General features: G+C 44.0%; 1 protein-coding gene across 1 annotated transcript; it reads left to right on the plus strand.

The window, feature by feature from the left end:
- Nucleotides 1-2,289: 2,289 nt before the first annotated feature.
- On the plus strand, nt 2,290-17,758 carry LOC119357542 (60S ribosomal protein L35a-1-like). Its single transcript, XM_037624455.1, has 5 exons — nt 2,290-2,322; nt 16,720-16,955; nt 17,058-17,140; nt 17,503-17,643; nt 17,718-17,758. The coding sequence occupies exons 1-5, from the start codon at nt 2,290-2,292 to the stop codon at nt 17,756-17,758; spliced, it is 534 nt and encodes a 177-aa protein (XP_037480352.1).
- Nucleotides 17,759-21,672: the final 3,914 nt, after the last annotated feature.

Below are 21,672 nucleotides of genomic sequence, written 5' to 3' on the forward strand. Positions count from 1 at the left end.
GCAAAGTCATAGCAACATCAATCTCAGAACATAGTGGATACTAGGGATCAAACCCTAACAAAAATAACTCTATACATGATAAATCTCATCCAACCCATCACCGTCCAGCAAGCCTATGATGGAATTACTCACTCACGGTGGTGAGCACCATGAAATTGGTGATGGAGGATGGTTGATGATGACGACGGTGACGGATTCCCCTCTCCGGAGCACCGAACGGACTCCAGATTAGCCCTCCTGAGAGGTTTTAGGGCTTGGCGGCAGCTCCATATCGTAAAACTCAATGAATCCTTCTCTCTGATTTTTTACTCCCAAACATGAATATATGGAGTTGGAGTTGAGGTTGGTGGAGCACCAGGGGGCCCACAAGGCAGGGGGCGCGCCCAGGGGGGTAGGCGCGCCCCCCACCCTCGTGGACAGGTGGTGGGCCCCTGGCCTTGATTCTTTCGCCAATATTTTTAATATTTTCCAAAAATAAGTTCCATGGAGTTTCAGGTCATTCCGAGAACTTTTGTTTCTGCACATAAATAACACCATGGCAATTCTGCTAAAAACAGCATCAGTCCGGGTTGGTTCCATTCAAATCATGCAAGTTAGAGTCCAAAACAAGGGAAAAAGTGTTTGGAAAAGTAGATATGACAGAGACGTATCATGCCTCTCTTGGCAATACTAGATCGGGAGACCTTTTTGGCAACAACTCTTTCCTTCCCGGAGTCATTGTACTCCGTTCTAACAACCTTCTTCTAGTAAGTGAATTCCTGTGGATGGAACTCATCATATTCCTCATCTGAGTTTCTCTTCTTTCCGGCCCTTGTAGCAGCCTTGGGCAACCCCTGAGATCTGGGGGTCCCTGGGTCCTCGAAACTCTTCCCAAGACTAGTGCCTACATCATGATCAACACTCACTTCCTCAGACCTGTTCTATCTGTCATCAGATGCTGACATCCTGACCATTGATCCTGTGAATTAGAGGGACACTACTAGGAAAACCATAACACAGAACTTTAGCAGTAGCGCTTGTTAAAAAAGCATGCTAGTCCTAACTAGCAGTAGCGCGTTGGCGAAAACCGTGCTACAGATATATTTGTAGCAGTAGCGCGTCTGAAGATAAAGGCGCTACTACTAAAATTCCCACTGGTAAGCCGATAGGTTACACATAGAGTAGTGATCTAATAGAAACAGCGCTACCGCTACTTGTTTTGTAGCAGCGCGTTTACGTAGAAAGGCGCTACTACTAACTAAAACAAAATTAAATGGAAAGCAAATAGAAAAGTAAATGAAAATGAAAGAAAAGAAGATGGAGAAAGAAAAATATAAAATGTAAAGAAAAATAAATGAAAAAGGGAAAAAATAAAGAAAGGAATAGTAGTAGCGCATGTTCGGAAACGCGCTATAGCTAACTTAGCAGTAGCGCACTTCCTGGAATGCGCTACTGCTACTTTCGACTTAACCACGCAGTTCGTTCTTCCCCACGGCCACTTCCGCCAAATCCCAACTCCTTCCTGTCGTCGCCATCATCGCCATGCATTGCCGCCCTCCGCCGCGCGCTCTCCCTTCGCTCTCTGCACACCCTTGACACCGCCCCTGACCCCTAATTCGACGCCGCCCCGACCTCGACGCCGCCCTCCGCCGCGCGCCCGAGCCCCGACCCCGACCTAGACGCCGCCTGCCCCTCCCTCGCCGCAAGCACCCGAGGTGAGCACGCCTCCTCCTCTACCTCTACCTAGTGTTCTTCAAATTTCAGAGTGCATCAAATTAGTTAGGGTTCATCAAATTAGATGGTAATTAGGGTAGTAGTTCCTAGGTACTAATTAGTTAGTAAGAACTAGGGCAATAGTGTTTAATAGAATTTGTAAGAAATTTAATAGAACTAGTTGAACTTGTTTTTTAGCAAGAACTAGTTGAATTAATAGAACAAGTGTATTTTTAGTAAGAAAATTAATATAACTAGTTGAACTAGTTTATTTTTAGTAAGAACTAGTTTATTTTTATTTATAGTAAGTTTATTTTTAGTAAGAACTAGTTGAATTAATAAAACTAGTTGAACATGTCACATTTTTTGTTATTTTTTAGTTAAATCAATTAGTCCCGCATCGACGTCGACGATGCCTATCCCGCATCCTCGTCCTCGACTCGGCAGAGGACACCTGCTTGACCAGACGGGCCATGTCCGGGACTGGTCTCCGCCAGGCTGGTACTAGGAGGCGCTACCTACCGAGGGCGCAGCTTGGTGAGGAGCCAGCTCGTCGTTGACCCAAACCTTCTTTGGTGGCGGTCGCATGGGCCAGCGATGGTCCAGAGGCTTCAGGACCCCGCGGAGGTGGTACGTCACCGTGTCAGCGAGGAGGACGCACACGTCCGTCGCAACCTGGTTGCGTTGGAGCACACGTTCTCCAATACCTAGCAGGCTCTCTAGGGATCACACTGGAGCTATGATCCTATGATGGTTCCTTCTCTTTGGTGTCCACCGCCCGTGCCGATACCCATCATTCGCTAGTGTTTTAGTTGTATTAGTGATGTTATATGTATGATACTATTCGGGTTGTATTAGTGATAATATTCGACGATGTACGGACGCAAGAGATGATTTACTTTTGCTTATTGAATGCATGCTAATTAGAATACTTATTTATTTTATGATTTGGTTTTGCTTATTGAATGCATGATAATAAGATATGTTAAAATGTTTTTTCTCATATTTTCAACCATTGAAATGCAATGACCATCAAGTTTGAATGCTCATATGACGTAGATAATAAAAACATGTATATCTTGTGTTGCTCAAATAGGATATGTGCTTTCCCAAGTGGCCGGTCATGTTTGCAGCTTACACCTCCGAGTGGCCTATGTTTTGCCGGAGTGTTGATTCATTTCCGTTCAGGCAAATTTTAGGCGCTCGATATGTCATATTTTAGCAAAGGTCATGCCGGATTTTCCATGAATTTTGGCATGACTTGTGCTAGAATATGTAGGAAATATCGAGTGCCCCGGATTTGTGTGTTGAGTATCCTGGTAGTTTCCTTCGATCAATTTTCAATTAATGTTTCAACTATGAACATAGGAAATGTCTGACGACGAAAAGGATTTCGGTATTTGCGAATACTGCGAAGACGAGCGTGATAATCCCCAAGTGCAGGGAATCATCATAGCAATTACCAACGGTAGAAGTGATAAGTATGGAGTGTCGAACCCACACGGAGCTAAAGGTAAGATCAATATTCTCTCAAGTCCTATCTGCCACTGATACGACTCTACGTACACCGAACGTTTGCTTCCAACTAGAAACGAGAAATAAAACTACATTATGGGTATGAAGAGGATAACGTTGCATGATATTGGAGAGCTAAAACATAAAAGTAGGTGTTGTTATCGTAAAGTTAGAATATATTTCTAAATATTATAAATAGCGAGTGTGCAACAATGATGGATCGGTGTGCGGAATTGTCCTAGGCAATCGTTAACAAGACAGGTAATCACTATTGCAATTTCATATGAGGGAGAGGCATAAGCTAACATACTTTCTCTTCTTGGATCATGTTCACTTATGATTGGAACTCTAGCAAGCATCCACAACTACTAAAGATCATTAAGGTAAAAGCCAACAATAGCATTAAAGTATCAAGTCCTCTTTATTTCCATACGCCATGTCCCACTTATCCGTGTTTGTGTTTCAGTCACTCACGCAACACAGACAATAAGTAAACCATGGACATATTGCAGCACCCTACAGCGCGAATCCGTCGCGCATGTGCGACACAGACGACACCATAGGACAACACCAAAATAAAACATACAACTCATACCAATCTAGATCATAAATCAACCTAAAGACAAAGGATATGTACTCAAAACATCATAGGATGGCAACACATCATTGGATCATAATATGTGGCATAAAGCACCATGTTCAAGTAGGGATTACAGCGGGGGTGCGGGAGAGTGGACTGCGTAAAAGAGATGAGGATGGTGATGATGATGGTGATGTTGATGAAGACGATCATCACGCGATGATTCCCCTCCCGACGGCACTACGGCGTCACCGGGAGAGAGGAGGAGAGGTTCTCCCCCTTGTGCTTCCTCCTCCATGGCCTCCCCCCTATATGGGGAGAGGTTCTCCCTCTGGTCCTTAGCCTTCATGGCGATGATGGCCCCTCCGGGATCCTCCTCCATGGCCTCTAGTGATGATGGCCCCCTCCAGCAGGTTGCCAGAGAGGGCCTAGATTGATTTCTCGTGGCTACAGAGGCTTTATTGAGGATATAACCACTAAGGGTAAACCGCCCAGGAGGGGCCGGTTCACCTTCAGTTATACTGAAGCCCAAGGAAACCCAGAAGATGGCACTTTATGGATGAAGCTTAGAGTCCCCGAGCCCGCAGGCTATTTAGGGCCCATGATAGTAAACCGCCATGATTGTATAAACTTGCATTGTAAGATAAGAAAGAAGAGACCGAGGCGGACACTTGTATAAGCCAGCCTCGGGACTCTATAGACCGGCCGGGATCCTCCTGAATATATAAAGGGGTGACCCGGCGGCGATTCAGAGAGAGAAAACGACTCGAAGCCAGACAAAGCTGATTCGCTCCCTGGCCTTCGAAACCCCAGCAATACCAATCACAACTAGACGTAGGCTTTTACCTTCATCGAAGGGGCCGAACTAGTATAAAACTCTCGTGTCCCTTTGTCCGGTTTAACCCCTTCAAGCTAACCCGTAGTGATGGCTCCATGACTAAGTCCTTCCATGAGGACATCTGCCGTGACAATTCCACGATAGTTGGCGCCCACCGTGGGGCTATCACACGATGGTTTCGAGTTCTTGAAGGGAAACTTCGATGGACTGAGAGGATACGCTGTGGGCCGGATGACGAAGAGTCGCCACGACAAGCTCTACATCGACAACACAGGATGGGGTCCCGAGGCTAATTCAATCGAATACGGGTACCGGGTCCCCTTTGATGGGATTCATGTCTTCATCGGCAAGATCGGCGAACCGGCCCCCGAGCCGGACACCTGCACCGACATCATCGAGATGTCTCGGCATGCAAGTTCTTCACCGGTTTAGCCTGAGGCCAGGCATGTTTTCGTGGGTGTCGTCCACGGTTCGGGTTATGAGGAGGAACCGATCTCCGATGGAGAAACCGTAGTCCGCAGTGACGACGAGTCTTCCGGAGAAACCGAAACGCCTTACCAATTGTACGACGGCCGGATTGAGGGAGGATCCGAGGGCAACAGTATTCCGGATTCCCTCGGTCTGCCAAACCGGGCCACTGTCTTCATAGCCAGCACACGACCAGCGCCTCATTCATCTACCGCCGCAGCCGTACTCTCCCGTTCAACGACGGCCATGCCAGTAGGTGCAGGAAGCTCGGCGCCGCCTCCGGCCCAAGTCTTGTCTGATTTGTTTGATGATCTAGCGGCACTAATGTCTGCGGAGGTAGATGCAGCAGCCAGGGATCAGCACAATGCGGATATTCTAAAAGTGAAAGATCAGATAGCCTAGGCTAAAGCGGACCTTGCGGCAGAGAATGCCAGGATGGCCATAGAGCGGGCCGAGTTGGAAGCACAGGCTTACCGGATTAGGCTAGATCAGAATGCTTCAGAAGAGGTTATGAGAAGAAGGTACCGATCACGTCTCCCGTTGGTTTATGAACCGCAAACTCTTTTCAACACGCCAGGTGCAGGAGCTGGTAACCAACTCGCGCCGAACCGAGCGGGGGCGCCGGAAGAAGGAGCGCCGGCTTAGCCACGCGCAACAAACCTGCCTCGCCAGAACAACGTTGTATCATCAAGGCCGCCCAGGCATTATTCCAACCTGTTGGATAATATTGTGGCCGCCGCTTCACACCTGGCGGCTCTCCCAACCAACGGCGAATCACCAGTTGCAGTGGAAGCGCGTCGGGCCAGGGATCTCCTTCAGACAGCACTGAATCAACAGCAAGCGTATTCACATAGCCGTGAGAGGATTCATTCCACTCCCTGTCCAAGCCGGAGTTATAGAAAACACGTGGAAGACGAACCGGCCATATCCAGTAGCGCACGCCACCGAAATTCGCCGCGGGAGAACAACCCGGCGAGGGGAGGTGCTAATGCGCAAGATGTTGTGGACCACGGCCACGCACGACGGGGGGCCGAGCTGACAGCTCGACACAAAGCACGACATCATACTCCGGTTCACCCCACTGCCTCCATGGAGCCAGGGGTAATGTTCAGTTCCCTAGGAGTACCATGTTTAACTCCCGCACTGCGTAATGTGCGATTGCCCAAGGATTTCAAGGGACCTGGTAAGGTACCAAATTACACCGCCGAGTTGCAGCCAGAGGCGTGGGTGGAGAGCTATGAGATGGCAATGGAGATGTTAGATCTGGATGAGGCGGTTTGTGCTAAATATTTCACCATGATGCTGGAAGGAACGGCTTGCACTTGGTTGAAGAGCTTGCCAACCAACTCTATCGACTCATGCATGGGCCGAATTAAAGCGCCGGTTTATCCAGAACTTCAAGGATACGTGCAAGCAGCCGATGTCAATTGTGGATCTGGCCGCTTGTGTCCAAGAGGAAGGGGAGTCCACGACCCATTGGGTTAAACGAGTCTCGACGATTTTGCATTCGTCAGATCGTATTAATGCAGATACCGCGGTATTAACGTTGGAGGGCAATTGTCGTTTCAAGCCGTTGAAACAGAAGTTGGGAAGGCTCAAACGTCATTGCAACGACATGTCAACACTCATGGCCGCTTTAGTTAAATATGCCGATTCAGATAATACCAAGGATCCGGATTAAGAGGAGGACAAATCGGAGAAGGGAAAGAAGAACGGCGGTGCAAAAGGGCAGCACCACAACCAAGGGGGCCATGGGAATAATAGCAAGCGTAAAGCAGATAATTCAGATTTGGTGGCTAACACAAATATGCAGCGTCGCAAAGGTAAACCGCCCTAGCGGGGCATGAATCTGGAGCGTTTGTTAAACCAGCCCTGCCTGAAGCATGGAACCAAGGAGGCCCCTGCCACACATCTTTGGAAAGATTGTCACATAATGAGGGAGTTAAAAAATTCTGATTTATACCGGTATGATCAGGATCCACCGGGCGGTTCAGGCCCAGGTTTCCATGGGGGCGGCGGTTCAAGCTCTGGATTTCAAAACAACCAGGGCCATCAGAATAACCATGGTAATAACCAGCAGAATAACCAAGGGAATCAGCAACAGTCAGGTTACCAGAGTCACCCCAAACAGTTGAACAGTGGACAGTATCATGTGTTCACTACTAGCTTGTGCAAGCGAGATCAAAAACTTCACAAGAGGGCAGTCAATACTGTTGAACCGGCCGTACCACATTATCTACGATGGTCGGAGCAACCCATTGTATGGAGCAGAGAGGATCAACCACCCCGGGTTGACAATCCGGGTCAACTAGCTTTGGTGGTAGCCCCTTAGGTAGGGGGCTATAAGTTTACTAAGGTTCTGATGGATGGAGGGAGCAGCATCAACATCCTGTATTATGAGACTTTCCATCGCATGGGGTTGACAGATAAGAATCTTAAACCATCAAACACTGTTTTTCATGGTGTAGTACCAGGTAAATCGGCATACCCTGTGGGGACGATTGCTTTGGAAGTTGTGTTTGGAGATGAGCTTGATTCCAGGTCTGAGAGGTTAACCTTTGAGGTGGTGAAAATCCAGAGTCCGTATCACGCGCTATTTGGACGGCCGGCTTACGCGAAGTTCATGGCGAGACCCTGTTATGTTTATCTATAGCTCAAAATGTCGGGTTATAAGGGGACGATCACAGTACATGGGAGTCGAAAGATTGCCTTGGATTGCGAGGAAGGTGAAGCGGCCTATGCTGAATCGGTTTGTGCAACAGAGGAGCTGAAATTCTATAAAGACAATGTTGATCCGGCGGACATGACCCCTCTGAAGAAGCCTACGACGGAGCATGACTCGGACCTCACGTTCAAACCGGCTAATGAGACTAAACTCGTTGACTTTGTCCCTGGTGATTCATCCAAGCAGTTTAGTATCAATACAAATCTGGATCCGAAATAGGAAAGCGCGCTCATCGAGTTCATTTGTGAAAACCGGGACATCTTTGCATGGAAACCTTCTGCCATGCCAGGTGTACCGAGGGAACTCGCTGAGCATACGCTAAATATTGATCCTAAGTTTAAACCGCTTTAACGAAGAAAGACGCAAGGCCATCGGTGAAGAGGTAGCCTGGCTGCTGGCAGCTGGGTTTATCGTCAAAGTGTTTCATCCCGAATGGTTGGCTAATCCGGTGCTTGTTCTTAAGAAAAATGGCACTTGGCGTATGTGTGTGGACTACACTAATTTGAACAAAGCTTGCCCGGCAGATCCTTTCGCTCTCCCACGTATTGATCAGATCATTGATGCAACGGCGGGTTGTGAGCGCCTGAGTTTTCTGGATGCTTATTCAGGTTATCATCAGATTAAGATGGCAGTTAAGGACCAGGAGAAAACAACCTTCATCACTCCCTTTGGAGCCTTCTGCTATGTTTCTATGCCCTTTGGGCTCAAGAGTGGCCAAGCAACCTACCAGCGTTGTGTGCAGAATTGTCTTAACAACCAGATCGGGCGTAATGTTCATGCCTATGTGGATGATATCATGGTGAAATCCAGGAAGCAGGAAACCCTGATAAATGATCTCAAGGAGACGTTCGACAATCTCCGGGTTTCAAGATGATGCTCAACCCGGACAAATGCGTTTTTAGTGCTCCGGCAGGCAAACTTTTGGGTTTTCTTGTGTCTAACCGGGGTATTGAGGAAAATCCAGAGAAGATCAAAGCAATCACATCCTTGGCTAAACTGGCATGTATCAATGATGTTCATCGTCTGGCGGGCCGGATTGCAGCCCTTAGCCGATTTATCAGCCGTTTGGGAGAGAAGGCGATTCCCCTGTATTAGATGTTGAAGAAAACAGATAAATTCGTCTGGAGTGACGCCGCTGATGCGGCATTCGAGGAGTTGAAGCGGCAGTTAGCTGAACCGCCAGTCCTCGCTACTCCAATTGATAATGAACCTCTACTGTTGTATGTGGCTGCCAATGCGCGAGCGGTTAGTGTGGCGATTGTGGTTGAGCGTAAGGAGGCTGGGAAAGAATATCCGGTTCAACGACCAGTTTATTATATCAGTGAAGTATTGATCGAATCAAAGCAAAGATACCCGCATTGGCAGAAGCTAGTATATGGAGTTTTCATGGCAAGTAGGAAACTCAAGCAATATTTTCAAGGTCGTCCTATCACAGTGGTCAGTTCTGCTCCCTTGGGCGATATAATCCAGAATAGAGAGGCAACTGGCCGGGTTGCGAAGTGGGCGATCGAGCTCGGTCCCCATAGTTTGAAGTATACACCCCGAACAGCCATTAAATCTCAGGCGCTTGTGGACTTCATCAATGATTGGACCGAGTTACAGGCACCAGAAGACAAACTGGATAATAGATACTGGACCATTCATTTTGATGGATCCACGCAGCTGGAAGGCTCGGGGGCTGGAGTTGTCCTCACTTCCATAAGATTTGTTATGTTCTCCGCTTAATGTTTCCTTGTACTAACAATGCAGTGGAGTATGAGGCCTTGCTCCACGGTCTTCGTGTAGCTAAGGAAATGAACTTAAGCCGGGTTCGATGCTTTCGAGATTCTGATCTGGTGGCTTAGCAAGTTTCTGGTACTTGGGATTCTAAAGACCCGCTCATGGCGGCTTATAGGCGCGAGGTGGATATTGTAGCAGGTCACTTTAAGGGTTATCAGGTGGAGCACATCGACCGGTGCAAGAATGAAGCAGCAGATGCTCTAAGCCGACTGGGATCGCAGCGTAAACCGGTACCACATAATACCTTTCTAGATATCTTGCATAACCCGCCTGTAAAGTTGCCTACAGAGGAGGATTTAGCTGTTCCTGATCCGGAGGCCCAGTTGGTAGCCGTTTTACAAACAACTCCGGACTAGACGTTTCCATATTTGGCGTATCTGAACCGGGGTGAATTACCAGAAGACGAACTTTTCGCGAGGCAGATAGTCCGGCGGTCCAAGTCTATGGTTGTTCACAATGGCGAGTTGCACCGTTCTAGCGTTTCAGGCGTATTCCAACGATGTGTTTCTCCTGAAGAAGGACTAGAGATTCTACGGGAAATCCATGAAGGGGATTGCGGTCACCATGCACTACAAGAAATATGTCAACTTATGACCTTCTGTTAGTGACCCTCGAAGAATTGGTCATAAATTTATGACCATTTTAGACCAATTGGTCAAAATCTGTTCAGGGGGCTCCAAACCCTAAACCATTGCGACCATTTTGGTCAGAAAGGTCATAATTTCCTTACATGAAATGGTCACAAAGCAAACAATGCTAGTCCGATGCCTTATTTCTAGTTGTTAATGACCAATATAGATGGTCATAGCCTTGTAGATTGTGGTGGGTTGTGGTCACTAGGCGCCATCTCATCAGTTTTGCCTATGTGTCATGTCCATGTGGCAGTTTTTGCCCTCGGTTGTGAAGCAACCTATATTTCTATCATTCCCGAAATTCCCAAAAAAATCTCATAAATTCTTTGGGCATATCTTCATCAAATATGTAAAAATCCTTCCTTGCCTAGTTCAAAACTAATTCAACAATATTCATTTTCCTATTCTGTTCACAACAACACTTTATGAAGGAAGTGCTATTTATATATTCTTGATTGCCCTTGGAATTTTTTGGCACTCTTTCCTATCCAAATCATTATCGCATGACAAAATTCAGCTCCATTTTCCTAGCAAATCTTCCTCGTCAAATTTCCAAAGTTTTTGTCCACCTAGAAGCATTGTGAAGGAAGTTCCTTTTTTATATCTCTAAATGACATGAAATTTATACAGTTCCTTCATATGCCCAAATTATCACCCTCCTCCAAATTGCAGCTCAGTCAAATCATCTATGTGAGCCCAGGTTCAATTTATATTTTATGGCCAAATTGGCACGTTGCAAAGCAAGTGTTATATAGACCCCTCCTATTATCCTCAAACTTTTCGGGCACTCTTCCATACCCAAATCATTGCCACATGATAATATTCAGCTCAATTTTTGTAGTAAATCTTTCTCAGGAAATTTCCAAAGTTTCTACCTCGAGAGAAGCTTTGTGAAGTACTAGCTAGGCTTACCCAAATGATAACTTTACCAGCGCATGACCATACCTATGTAACTTACCTACACCAATTTTTAGCTCATTTCATTCATCCAATCTCTCTCACTAGTTTTCCCAAGTTTTTGTCCATAGAAGAGCATTGTGAAGGAAGTACTACTTTGGCATGTCAAAATGATATCAATTTTCTACAATGCTTTCCTATGCCCAAATAACCATCCTCCACCAAATTTCAGCTCAATCCATTCATTATTTTGAGCCCAGCTTCAACATTCATATTTTTGTCCAGTGTGGTACTTTGCAAAGAAAGTACCACCTAGGATCCTCCTTTTGAGCTGAAAATTTGTGAATACATTCTCCTTAGTAGATGATCATCCTCGGCCAAAACTCACGCCCATTGGCCATGTGCATTTCCCGTACCGCTAATCAAACACTTGGCTTCTTATTCATGTTTGAGCATCGATCGGTCTCCTCGTGAGAATCTTATGTTGTGATTTTCTTCCTAGCACCTACCTGGGGAGTGCCTAACCCACTAGACATGCCTCGGCCGCCCAGAACACATGGCAACGCCACGGCCACGCGGTGACCACGCGGCGGGCATGCGAGTTTACGCGCTCTAGAGTTGGGGGCCTCGGCCACCGCCCAAACCTCGACATATCGCCACCAAACCATGTATTTATGATTAAATAGGTACTTATGTAACTAGAAATGATTTTTGGAAAAAATAAATAGCAAACTATGAGGCAGCTGCAGTTCAAATTTGAACCGCTACCTACTAAATCGGCTGGAATTTGTGTTTTTCACCAGAGGTGGATCAAAACTTTTGACACCCAACCATTTTGTCAATTGTGCATTAAATATGGCCTAGTATTTTATAAAATTGATTAGGTCCAATTTTGCAACAAATATATGGTAGGTCCTTCATAAAAAAACTCATTTTGGGCACTCGGAAAAATGGAAAATGAATTTTCGTGCAAAGAAAATGAAAACTTCCTTAGGCAACATTGTTTGGAATTCCAAGACGCACCCTTGTGCACAATATGAGATCATTTGAACAAACTATGCCACGAACGTGGCCATAAGATTGATCATTTGGCTTGAAAGTCATTGATCTCCATACGTGAAAGCTCGTTTCTAAGAACACTTTTTTAAAATAATTGTCGTATTACAAGTTTGTTATTTTTCCTGGTAACTTGGTCATATATAATGACACAATGCGAAGGTTTTCCAATTTTTTGTTTTTTTGAATTTTTTATGCCCGTTTCAAAATGCGGTCAAAACGGCGGGAATGACCATTCCTAGCTAGTGGTTGAATCATGGAATTTTTTGGTGTTTCTCTCATTATATAGATACTTATGTACCTAGAAATGATTTTTGGAAAAAATAAAGAGTAAACTACAAGGCAGCTACAGTTCAAATTTGACCCACTTCCAACTGAATCGACGGAAGTTTGTCTTTTTCACGAGAGGTGGATCAAAACTTTCTACACCCAACCATTTGGTCAATTGTGCATTAAATATGGCCAAGTATTTTATAAAAATGATTTGGTCCAATTTTGCAACAATTATTTGGGAGGTCCTTCACAAAAAACCATCCTTTTAGGCACTCGGAAAATGGAAAATGGTTTTTTCGTCCAAAGAAAATGAAAACTTCCTTAGGCAACATTGTTTGCCATTCCAATATGCCCCCTTGTGCACAATATGAGATCATTTGAACAAACTATGCCATGAATGTGGGCATAGGATTGATCATTTGGCTTGAAAGCCACGAATCTTCACGCATGATAGCTCATTTCTGATAACACTTTTTTAAAAAAATTGCCGTATTACAAGTTTATTATTTTTCCCGGTAAATTGGTCATATATAATGACACAATGCGAAGGTTTTCCAATTTTTTGATTTTTTTTCGAATTTTTTATGCCCGTTTCAAAATGCGGTCAAAACGGCGGGACTGACCGTTCCTAGCTAGTGGTTGAATCTTGGAATTTTTTTGGTGTTTCTCTGATTAAATAGATACTTATGTACCTAGAAATGATTTTTGGAAAAAATAAAGAGCAAACTACAAGGCAGCTACAGTTCAAATTTGACCCACTTCTAGCTGAATCGGCGGAAGTTTGTATTTTTCACCAGAGGTGGATCAAAACTTTTGACACCCAACCATTTGGTCAATTGTGCATTAAATATGGCCTAGTATTTTATAAAAATGATTTGGTCCAATTTTGCAACTATTATTTGGGAGGTCCTTCACAAAAAACCATCCTTTTGGGCACTCGGAAAATGGAAAATGGTTTTTTCGTCCAAAGAAAATGAAAACTTCCTTAGGCAACATTGTTTGCCATTCCAATATGCACCCTTGTGCACAATAGATCATTTGAACAAACTAGGCCATGAATGTGGGCATAGGATTGATCATTTGGCTTGAAAGCCATGAATCTTCACGCATGATAGCTTATTTCTGATAGCACTTTTTTAAAAGAATTGCCGTATTACAAGTTTATTATTTTTCCTGGTAAATTGGTCATATATAATGACACAATGCGAAGGTTTTCCAATTTTTTGATTTTTTTTGAATTTTTTATGCCCGTTTCAAAATGCGGTCAAAACGGCGGGAATGACCGTTCCTAGCTAGTGGTTGAATCTTGGAATTTTTTTGGTGTTTCTCTGATTAAAAAGATACTTATGTACCTAGAAATGATTTTTGGAAAAAATAAAAAGCAAACTACAAGGTAGCTACAGTTCAAATTTGACCCACTTCCAACTGAATTGACGGAAGTTTGTCTTTTTCACCAGAGGTGGATCAAAACTTTTGACACCCAACCATTTGGTCAATTGTGCATTTAATATTGCCTAGTATTTTATAAAAATGATTTGGTCCAATTTTGCAATAATTACTTGGGAGGTCCTTCACAAAAATCCCTCCTTTTGGGCACTCGAAAATGGAAAATGGTTTTTTCGTCCAAAGAAAAAGAAAACTTCCTTAGGCAACATTGTTTGCCATTCCAATATGCACCCTTGTGCACAATATGAGATCATTTGAACAAACTATGCCATGAATGTGGGCATAGGATTGATCATTTGGCTTGAAAGCCATGAATCTTCACGCATGATAGCTCATTTCTGATAGCACTTTTTCAAAAGAATTGCCGTATTACAAGTTTATTATTTTTCCTGGTAAATTGGTCATATGTAATGACACAATGTGAAGGTTTTCCAATTTTTGATTTTTTTTAAACTTTTTATGCCCGTTTCAAAATGCGGTAAAAATGGCGGGACTGACCGTTCCTAGCTAGTGGTTGAATCTTGGAATTTTTTTGGTGTTTCTCTGATTAAATAGATACTTATGTACCTAGAAATGATTTTTGGAAAAAATAAAGAGCAAACTACAAGGCAGCTACAGTTCAAATTTGACCCACTTCCAACTGAATCGGCGAAAGTTTGTCTTTTTCACCAGAGGTGGATCAAAACTTTTAACACCCAACCATTTGGTCAATTGTGCATTAAATATGGCCTATTATTTTATAAAAATGATTTGGTCCAATTTTGCAACTATTATTTGGGAGGTCCTTCACAAAAAACCATCCTTTTGGGCACTCGGAAAATGGAAAATGGTTTTTTCGTCCAAAGAAAATGAAAACTTCCTTAGGCAACATTGTTTGCCATTCCAATATGCACCCTTGTGCACAATAGATCATTTGAACAAACTATGCCATGAATGTGGGCATAGGATTGATCATTTGGCTTGAAAGCCATGAATCTTCACGCATGATAGCTTATTTCTGATAGCACTTTTTCAAAAGAATTGCCGTATTACAAGTTTATTATTTTTCCTGGTAAATTGGTCATATATAATGACACAATGCGAAGGTTTTCCAATTTTTTGATTTTTTTTGAATTTTTTATGCCCGTTTCAAAATGCGGTCAAAACGACGGGAATGACCGTTCCTAGCTAGTGGTTGAATCTTGGAATTTTTTTGGTGTTTCTCTGATTAAATAGATACTTATGTACCTAGAAATGATTTTTGGAAAAAATAAAAAGCAAACTACAAGGCAGCTACAGTTCAAATTTGACCCACTTCCAACTGAATCGGCGGAAGTTTGTCTTTTTCACCAGAGGTGGATCAAAACTTTTGACACCCAACCATTTGGTAAATTGTGCATTTAATATTGCCTAGTATTTTACAAAAATGATTTGGTCCAATTTTGCAATAATTACTTGGGAGGTCCTTCACAAAAAACCCTCCTTTTGGGCACTCGAAAAATGGAAAATGGTTTTTTCGTCCAAAGAAAAAGAAAACTTCCTTAGGCAACATTGTTTGCCATTCCAATATGCACCCTTGTGCACAATATGAGATCATTTGAACAAACTATGCCATGAATGTGGGCATAGGATTGATCATTTGGCTTGAAAGCCATGAATCTTCACGCATGATAGCTCATTTCTGATAACACTTTTTTAAAAGAATTGCCATATTACAAGTTTATTTTTTTTCCTGGTAAATTGGTCATATATAATGACACAATGCGGTCAAAATGGCGGGGATGACCGTTCCTAGCTAGTGGTTGAATCTTGGAATTTTTTTGGTGTTTCTCTCGTTAAATAGATACTTATGTACCTAGAAATGATTTTTGGAAAAAATAAAGAGCAAACTACAAGGCAGCTACAATTCAAATTTGACCCACTTCCAGCTGAATCAGCGGAAGTTTGTCTTTTTCACCAGAGGTGGATCAAAACTTTTGACACCCAACTATTTGGTCAATTGTGCATTAAACATGACCTAGTATTTTATAAAATTGATTTGCTCCAATTTTGCAACAATTATTTGGAAGGTCCTTTAAAAAACCTCATTTTCTGGGCACTAAAAAATGGAAAATGATTTTTTCGTCCAAAGAAAATGAAAACTTCCTTAGGCAAAATTGTTTGCTATTCCAAAATGCACCCTTTTTGGCAATATGTGATCATTTTTTGAATTTTTCATGTGAAAAAGTAGACAAAAAGAATACTCAGGGATTCTTTTTTGAAACATAAATTGTCTTTTTGATGAGAGGTGAATCAAAAGCATTTTCCATTTTAAGATTTAGTCAACTGTACATAAAATGTTGTCTTATAGTTTTGGAAAATGGTGTGGTGCCATTTTGAAAGAAATATTTGGTAGATTCTTCACAAAAAAAGAATTTTGTCACTCCGAAAATAGAAAATGATTTTCCCCCCTAAAAACTCATTTCTCATAACACTTTTTAAAGATATTTGTCTTATTCCAATTCCATGTTTTTTAGTTTTCCTAAAAAACTAGGTCACATTTGCTGACACAATGAGAATGTTTTTATTTTTTTTTGAATTCTCATATCATAAAACTGTTTATATGATTCAACATCTTATTTTTAATTGATTAAGACCAATTTAGATGGTCATAACGTGTACTGGGCTCTGATTTGTCCACGAGCATGTCACGCGGATCGTGCCTTCGGCGCCGTCAGATGCTCCTCTCTAGATCCAGATCCGACGGCAGCCCTTTCTCCCTCACCCCCCTTTTTGTCTGAAAAAAAGGAAACTCCCTCCCGCACGTGAACCCTAGCGTCGTCCCCCCACCCCTCTCCAGATCCAGATCCGCCACCTCTCTCCCTGTCCCCTTGCCGCCTTGCCTCCCCTCTCCCTGTCCCCTCGCCGCCTCGCCTCCCCTTGTCGCCACACCGCCCATCGCCTCCTGCACCCCCACCCGACCTTCTCCCCTCCCCTCCCCTCCCCTCCCGTGTCCCCATCCCGTCGAAACCCTAAGAGGCGCACGGGGCAGCGTGTCAGGCTCTACGTTCGGGGCACCATCCTCGGCTTCAAGAGGTGAGCATCCCCGTTCTTGGCCATGCTCTCGCCGGATCTGGCGATTCATTTCATGGGGAGATTGGGCGGCACACTGATGACGATGTGGGGGTTGATCTGGAGGTCGAAGTCGAACCAGTACGAGAGCACGTCGCTGGTGCAGGTCGAGGGGGTGAACACCAAGGAGGACGTGGCGTGGTACGGTGTCGCCGCGGCGAAAGAAGCCTCCTCCGCTCTGCTCTGCTCTCCGGTACGGACTCCCCCCAACCCCTTCCTCCCGCCTTGCCGGCCGGCCGAGGTTCCAATCGGATCCCCTCTCGCGCTTCGTCTCCGGGCCGGCCAGCTCTCCCTCCTCTGTCTGCATCCTGTCCAGCTAGCCGATTGACCGCTGGCGCCCTGTTGGCTCGCGCACGGGGCACGCTAGCCAGCTGATCCTGTCCGGCGTGTCTAGTAGTAATAGACGACGACAGGTTCTCTGCATATCAACTCTGTTACTTCTGCATAGTCTTCTTGTAGCATAAAACAGCTCCTCTAATATCGCATCTGGATAGTGTGGTGCTTATTAGGCGATCTAAAACGTCTTATATTCGTTCCCAGAGGGACGACACCCACTACCGCTGCCTCTGCGGCAAGATCACCCGCCCGCACGACAACTCCGGCGTCGTCCGCGCCCAGTTCAAGTCCAACCTCCCCGCCGAGTCCATGGTCAGTGCCTGCCCACCCTTAGTTTTCTTGATGGTTCTTTTTTGCTGAGGCTGTTTGTTGCTTTGTGTTGTGTGCAAGGGCGCAAGGTCAGAGTGTTCATGTACCCGAGCATCATCTAAAATTAGCATCTGCTGCACTATCGCCGATGATGTTTGTTTAAGGCTGTTGCTTTGCTCGGTGTGATTTTACTCTAGCATGTGTGTTGTATTTTGTCCTGCGCCTTGAGAATGACTAGGATTTATGTTATAGAATTCCAAGTGTAGTCGCAATATATAACATGCCTAAAGTATATGGACTTGTGCAGTGTGTCCATCGAGAGTAGATGGACTATTTCTTTCATGATTCATCTATATATGACAGAAGCTTGTGAATTGAAATGTTTCTTTTGTGGTCTGTCTGATGAGGATCGATGCATGTGTGGATCATGTCCTTGTGTGTTTTGGATCTAAGAACTAGCTTATTATCATACCTTTTTTTATCAAGTACTACTAATTTAGGTGTAGATGGACTATTTCTTGCATGATTCATCAATATGAAGATATTCTGTTGTTACATGCATGCTTGTATATGGATGTCTATTGGTGTATACGGACTATTTCTTTCAAGATCAATCAATATGCAGTTATATACATGTTTGTATCTGGATGCTTATATTACATCATGAGGTTTTCTACAAACTAGTAAGGTAGTGGTTTCAGCTGCTGCATTATTGCTTATATTTGATACTACACAATGTGACTGGAGTTTATTGTGATTTGCAGAAGATAGAATCTGGATGCAATTGCTTTGATATTCCTGTTTCGCCCCCAGGCATGCTCATGAAGTACAATGAGGTGTCCTCATCTGACTATTTCGCCAATGGGTAAGCCTCACTGCCAATCTTTCAAGTAGTAGTAGTACGGTGTCGCTATCATCTCTGTTTGTATATAAGTACACCACTGTTGAGGTTTAGCAATCTCTGTTATGGTGTTGATCTAAATCATGCTTTTTTGTATGTGACAGCGAACTGGCTACCCTTGAGTAGTTGAGCAATTAGTATCCATACATGCCCAGTGCATGCCTAAATCCTAAGTTTTATTTTTAAACCTCTCCATATATGTGCAGTGCCTATTGTAATTGTCAAGTGTGAATTCTGTATATGAGGTGTGTTCTCCTTGTAGTAATTTCTAGTAGCCTGCTTGTTATGTGTAGAGTGCACAACACATTACGTGTATTGAGGATGAAATGGTCTGAGTATGACATTTTCAATTTAACTTAGTTTTTTGGTGTTGAGCTATCGATAAATTGGTGTTGGTACCATGATGCTTGAACTATTATTTTCTTTTGGTAAATGAACTGCTGCTTTGGTGCATAGATGTATCTTCACGAGTCACAAAACTCCTGACATGTAGGCGACTGGAGCGCACCAGAAGCATTGACGATGACTCAGTCCTCGGCGCCGCCCTCTGCTAGAGCGGTGCGTCCCCTCTCTATTCTCCCAGCCACCCCTAAGTTTTGGATTTGGATCGTTTCTCTGAACTCTAGCCATGCTCACTTGTAAATCTGGTTTGATGTTTAAACCGTGACTTATGATAATCTGGTTTCATCGCCTTCTAGGGACAACATATATATGCTCAATACACTCTACTTGTTTTCCTGTATAGTTTTCTTAGTTGTTTTCCTTTATGCGTTCACTCTTTTTCAGGAGCTCCAAGCCTAATTTTTTTCCTTTATGTTCACTCTTTTACAGGAGCTCCAGTCCTAATTTTTCTGAGTGTGAAGCCGTGAAGCCAAGTGCGAAGCAGTGAATGCTAGAGAGATGATGCTGGAGAGATGCCCTTCCTGTAGCTCTACACATAAGCGGAAGTTCCTGGGTATACAAGATTTGATGGTTAAATTGGTTGATGTGATGTGAATGAGTGTATGGAAACTGGTTGTGTGATGTGAATGAGTGTATGTAGTTTCACGTGTTCTGTTCTGTATAGCATATTGTAATAAACTTATTTTAGCTGTTATTTGAAGATTTTCATATGCTTTCTCTCTTCTTTCTGTTTGATATATACATATATATTGCTTATTAATAAGCTGTGAAAAATCTGACATTTGGGACCCATCTGTAAACTGGAGCTGGGAAAAAAAGCTGGGAATAAAAAATAAATTGACGGCAAAATGTTGTGCGCTAGAAAATAAAAAGGCCAAATTGTAAGCGAGGCCCATGTAGCTAACCAAAATTAGCATAAAATACATATATTAAAAGGGCTTGCCTAAAAAAATACATGGGCCGAATTACTGGGTCAGACCCATGTAGCTAATAAAAGCACAGGAAAAAATACATTAAAAAGGCCGAATTGTTGAGCTAGGCCCATGTAGAAAATCGAATTGGACCGGGCTGAATCTTGTGCCACATCAGATTGCCACACTGGAAGCCTACGTGGCCTGGGGAGGTTGCTAGTGACCAAAACGCCAAAGTAGACGTATTTTGGTCATAAACGTCTTCGACCATTCCATAAGAAAGGTCGCTAATGTCAGTTTATGACGGCCAGCTTTTGACCTTATGTTTTTGGTCACAAAAAGGTCACAAATGAAAATTTGTGACCATTCAGTGACCAATAGTGGTGGTTACAAGTTGACATATTTCTTGTAGTGATGCCAGCTCAAAGTCCTTGGTTGCTAAGGCTTTCTGACACGGGTTCTACTAGTTGACAGCTCATTCTGATGCGGAAGACTTGGTAAAGCGGTGTGACGCTTGTCAAAAAATTTCACGTCGTGCTCATGTTCCTGCTCAGGAGTTACGCATGATCCCCATCACTTGGTCGTTTGTTACTTGGGGGCTTGATATGGTTGGACCCTTTAAGCGTTGTAAGGACAAGAAGACCCACCTGTTGGTGGCGGTTGACAAGTTCACCAAATGGGTTGAAGCGGAGCCCGTCAGTAAATGTGATGCAGCCACGGCGGTTCAATTTCTCAAAAAGATTATTTTCCGTTTCGGTTTTCCACATAGCATCATCACAGTTAATGGTACGAACCTTTCTAAAGGTGAGATGGAGGAATTCTGCCAACGAGAGCACATCCGGCTTGATGTAGCGTCCGTGGCTCACCCCCAGTCCAATGGTCAAGCTGAGAGGGCGAATCAAGAAATCCTGAAGGGTATCAAGCCTCGGCTCATGGTCCCTTTGAAGCGGACACCGGGTTGTTGGGTGGAGGAATTACCATCTGTGTTATGGAGCATAAATACCACCCCAAACAGATCTACGGGATATACACCCTTTTTCCTGGTTTATGGGGCTGAGGCTGTCCTCCCAAGTGATATTCGTCACGACTCGCCCCGGGTCGCGAATTATGTTGAAGCGGATAACGAGCAAGCACGCCAAGAGGCGCTGGACCTGTTAGATGAGAAGCGAGACATGGCTCTGGCTCGGTCGGCGGTTTATCATCAAGACCTGCGGCATTATGACAGCCGCCGGGTTAAGACAAGAACCTTTCAAGAAGGCGATTTGGTACTTCGGCTCATTCAAGACCAGACTGATATGCATAAGTTATCCCCACCTTGGGAAGGGCCTTTTGTGGTTAACAAAAATCTGCACAACGGATCATACTACCTCATTGACGTTCGAGAAGACTCATGTAGCTCTGAGGAGGAGACCCAGCGGCCATGGAACATAGCTCTCCTACGGCCTTATTACACTTGAAGCCACAGGCTTTTCATATGTACATATTTCAACAATGTATATATTATGATTAATATAAAAAACCGGCATCCTCGCTATCAAGCAGGGCCTCCGCCATTTTTTCTTCAAATATCTGTTAACATGGGGGCTTCCTATTCAAACATAGGTGTATTCACCAAAGAGAACATAGCATTACTACCCTCCTGATGCAGCTATCACGCCACAACAAAGCTTGGGAGCTTCACACCCAAGGGGGCAAAGAGAGTCTCTTGTTGCTATGCACAACTCAAACATAGGCACCCATTGAGCACAGCTCACAAAGTTACTTGGGGGCTCTTTGCGTCAAATACCAAAGAGTTTGAAAGGACCCTTGTAGCTGGGTATTG

Source organism: Triticum dicoccoides, chromosome 2A (genome assembly GCF_002162155.2).
Source record: "Triticum dicoccoides isolate Atlit2015 ecotype Zavitan chromosome 2A, WEW_v2.0, whole genome shotgun sequence".
In the NCBI taxonomy this organism is placed as follows: Eukaryota; Viridiplantae; Streptophyta; class Magnoliopsida; order Poales; family Poaceae; genus Triticum; species Triticum dicoccoides.

Excerpts from the sequence above, each read along its gene's own strand:
- LOC119357542 (XM_037624455.1), top strand. The coding sequence starts at position 2,290 with ATGGTCCAGAGGCTTCAGGACCCCGCGGAGGTG. Across the intron at positions 16,956-17,057 it reads ACCATCCTCGGCTTCAAGAG|GTCGAAGTCGAACCAGTACG; the intron begins GTGAGCATCCCC and ends GTTGATCTGGAG. Across the intron at positions 17,141-17,502 it reads GGACGTGGCGTGGTACGGTG|GATCTAAAACGTCTTATATT; the intron begins TCGCCGCGGCGA and ends TGCTTATTAGGC.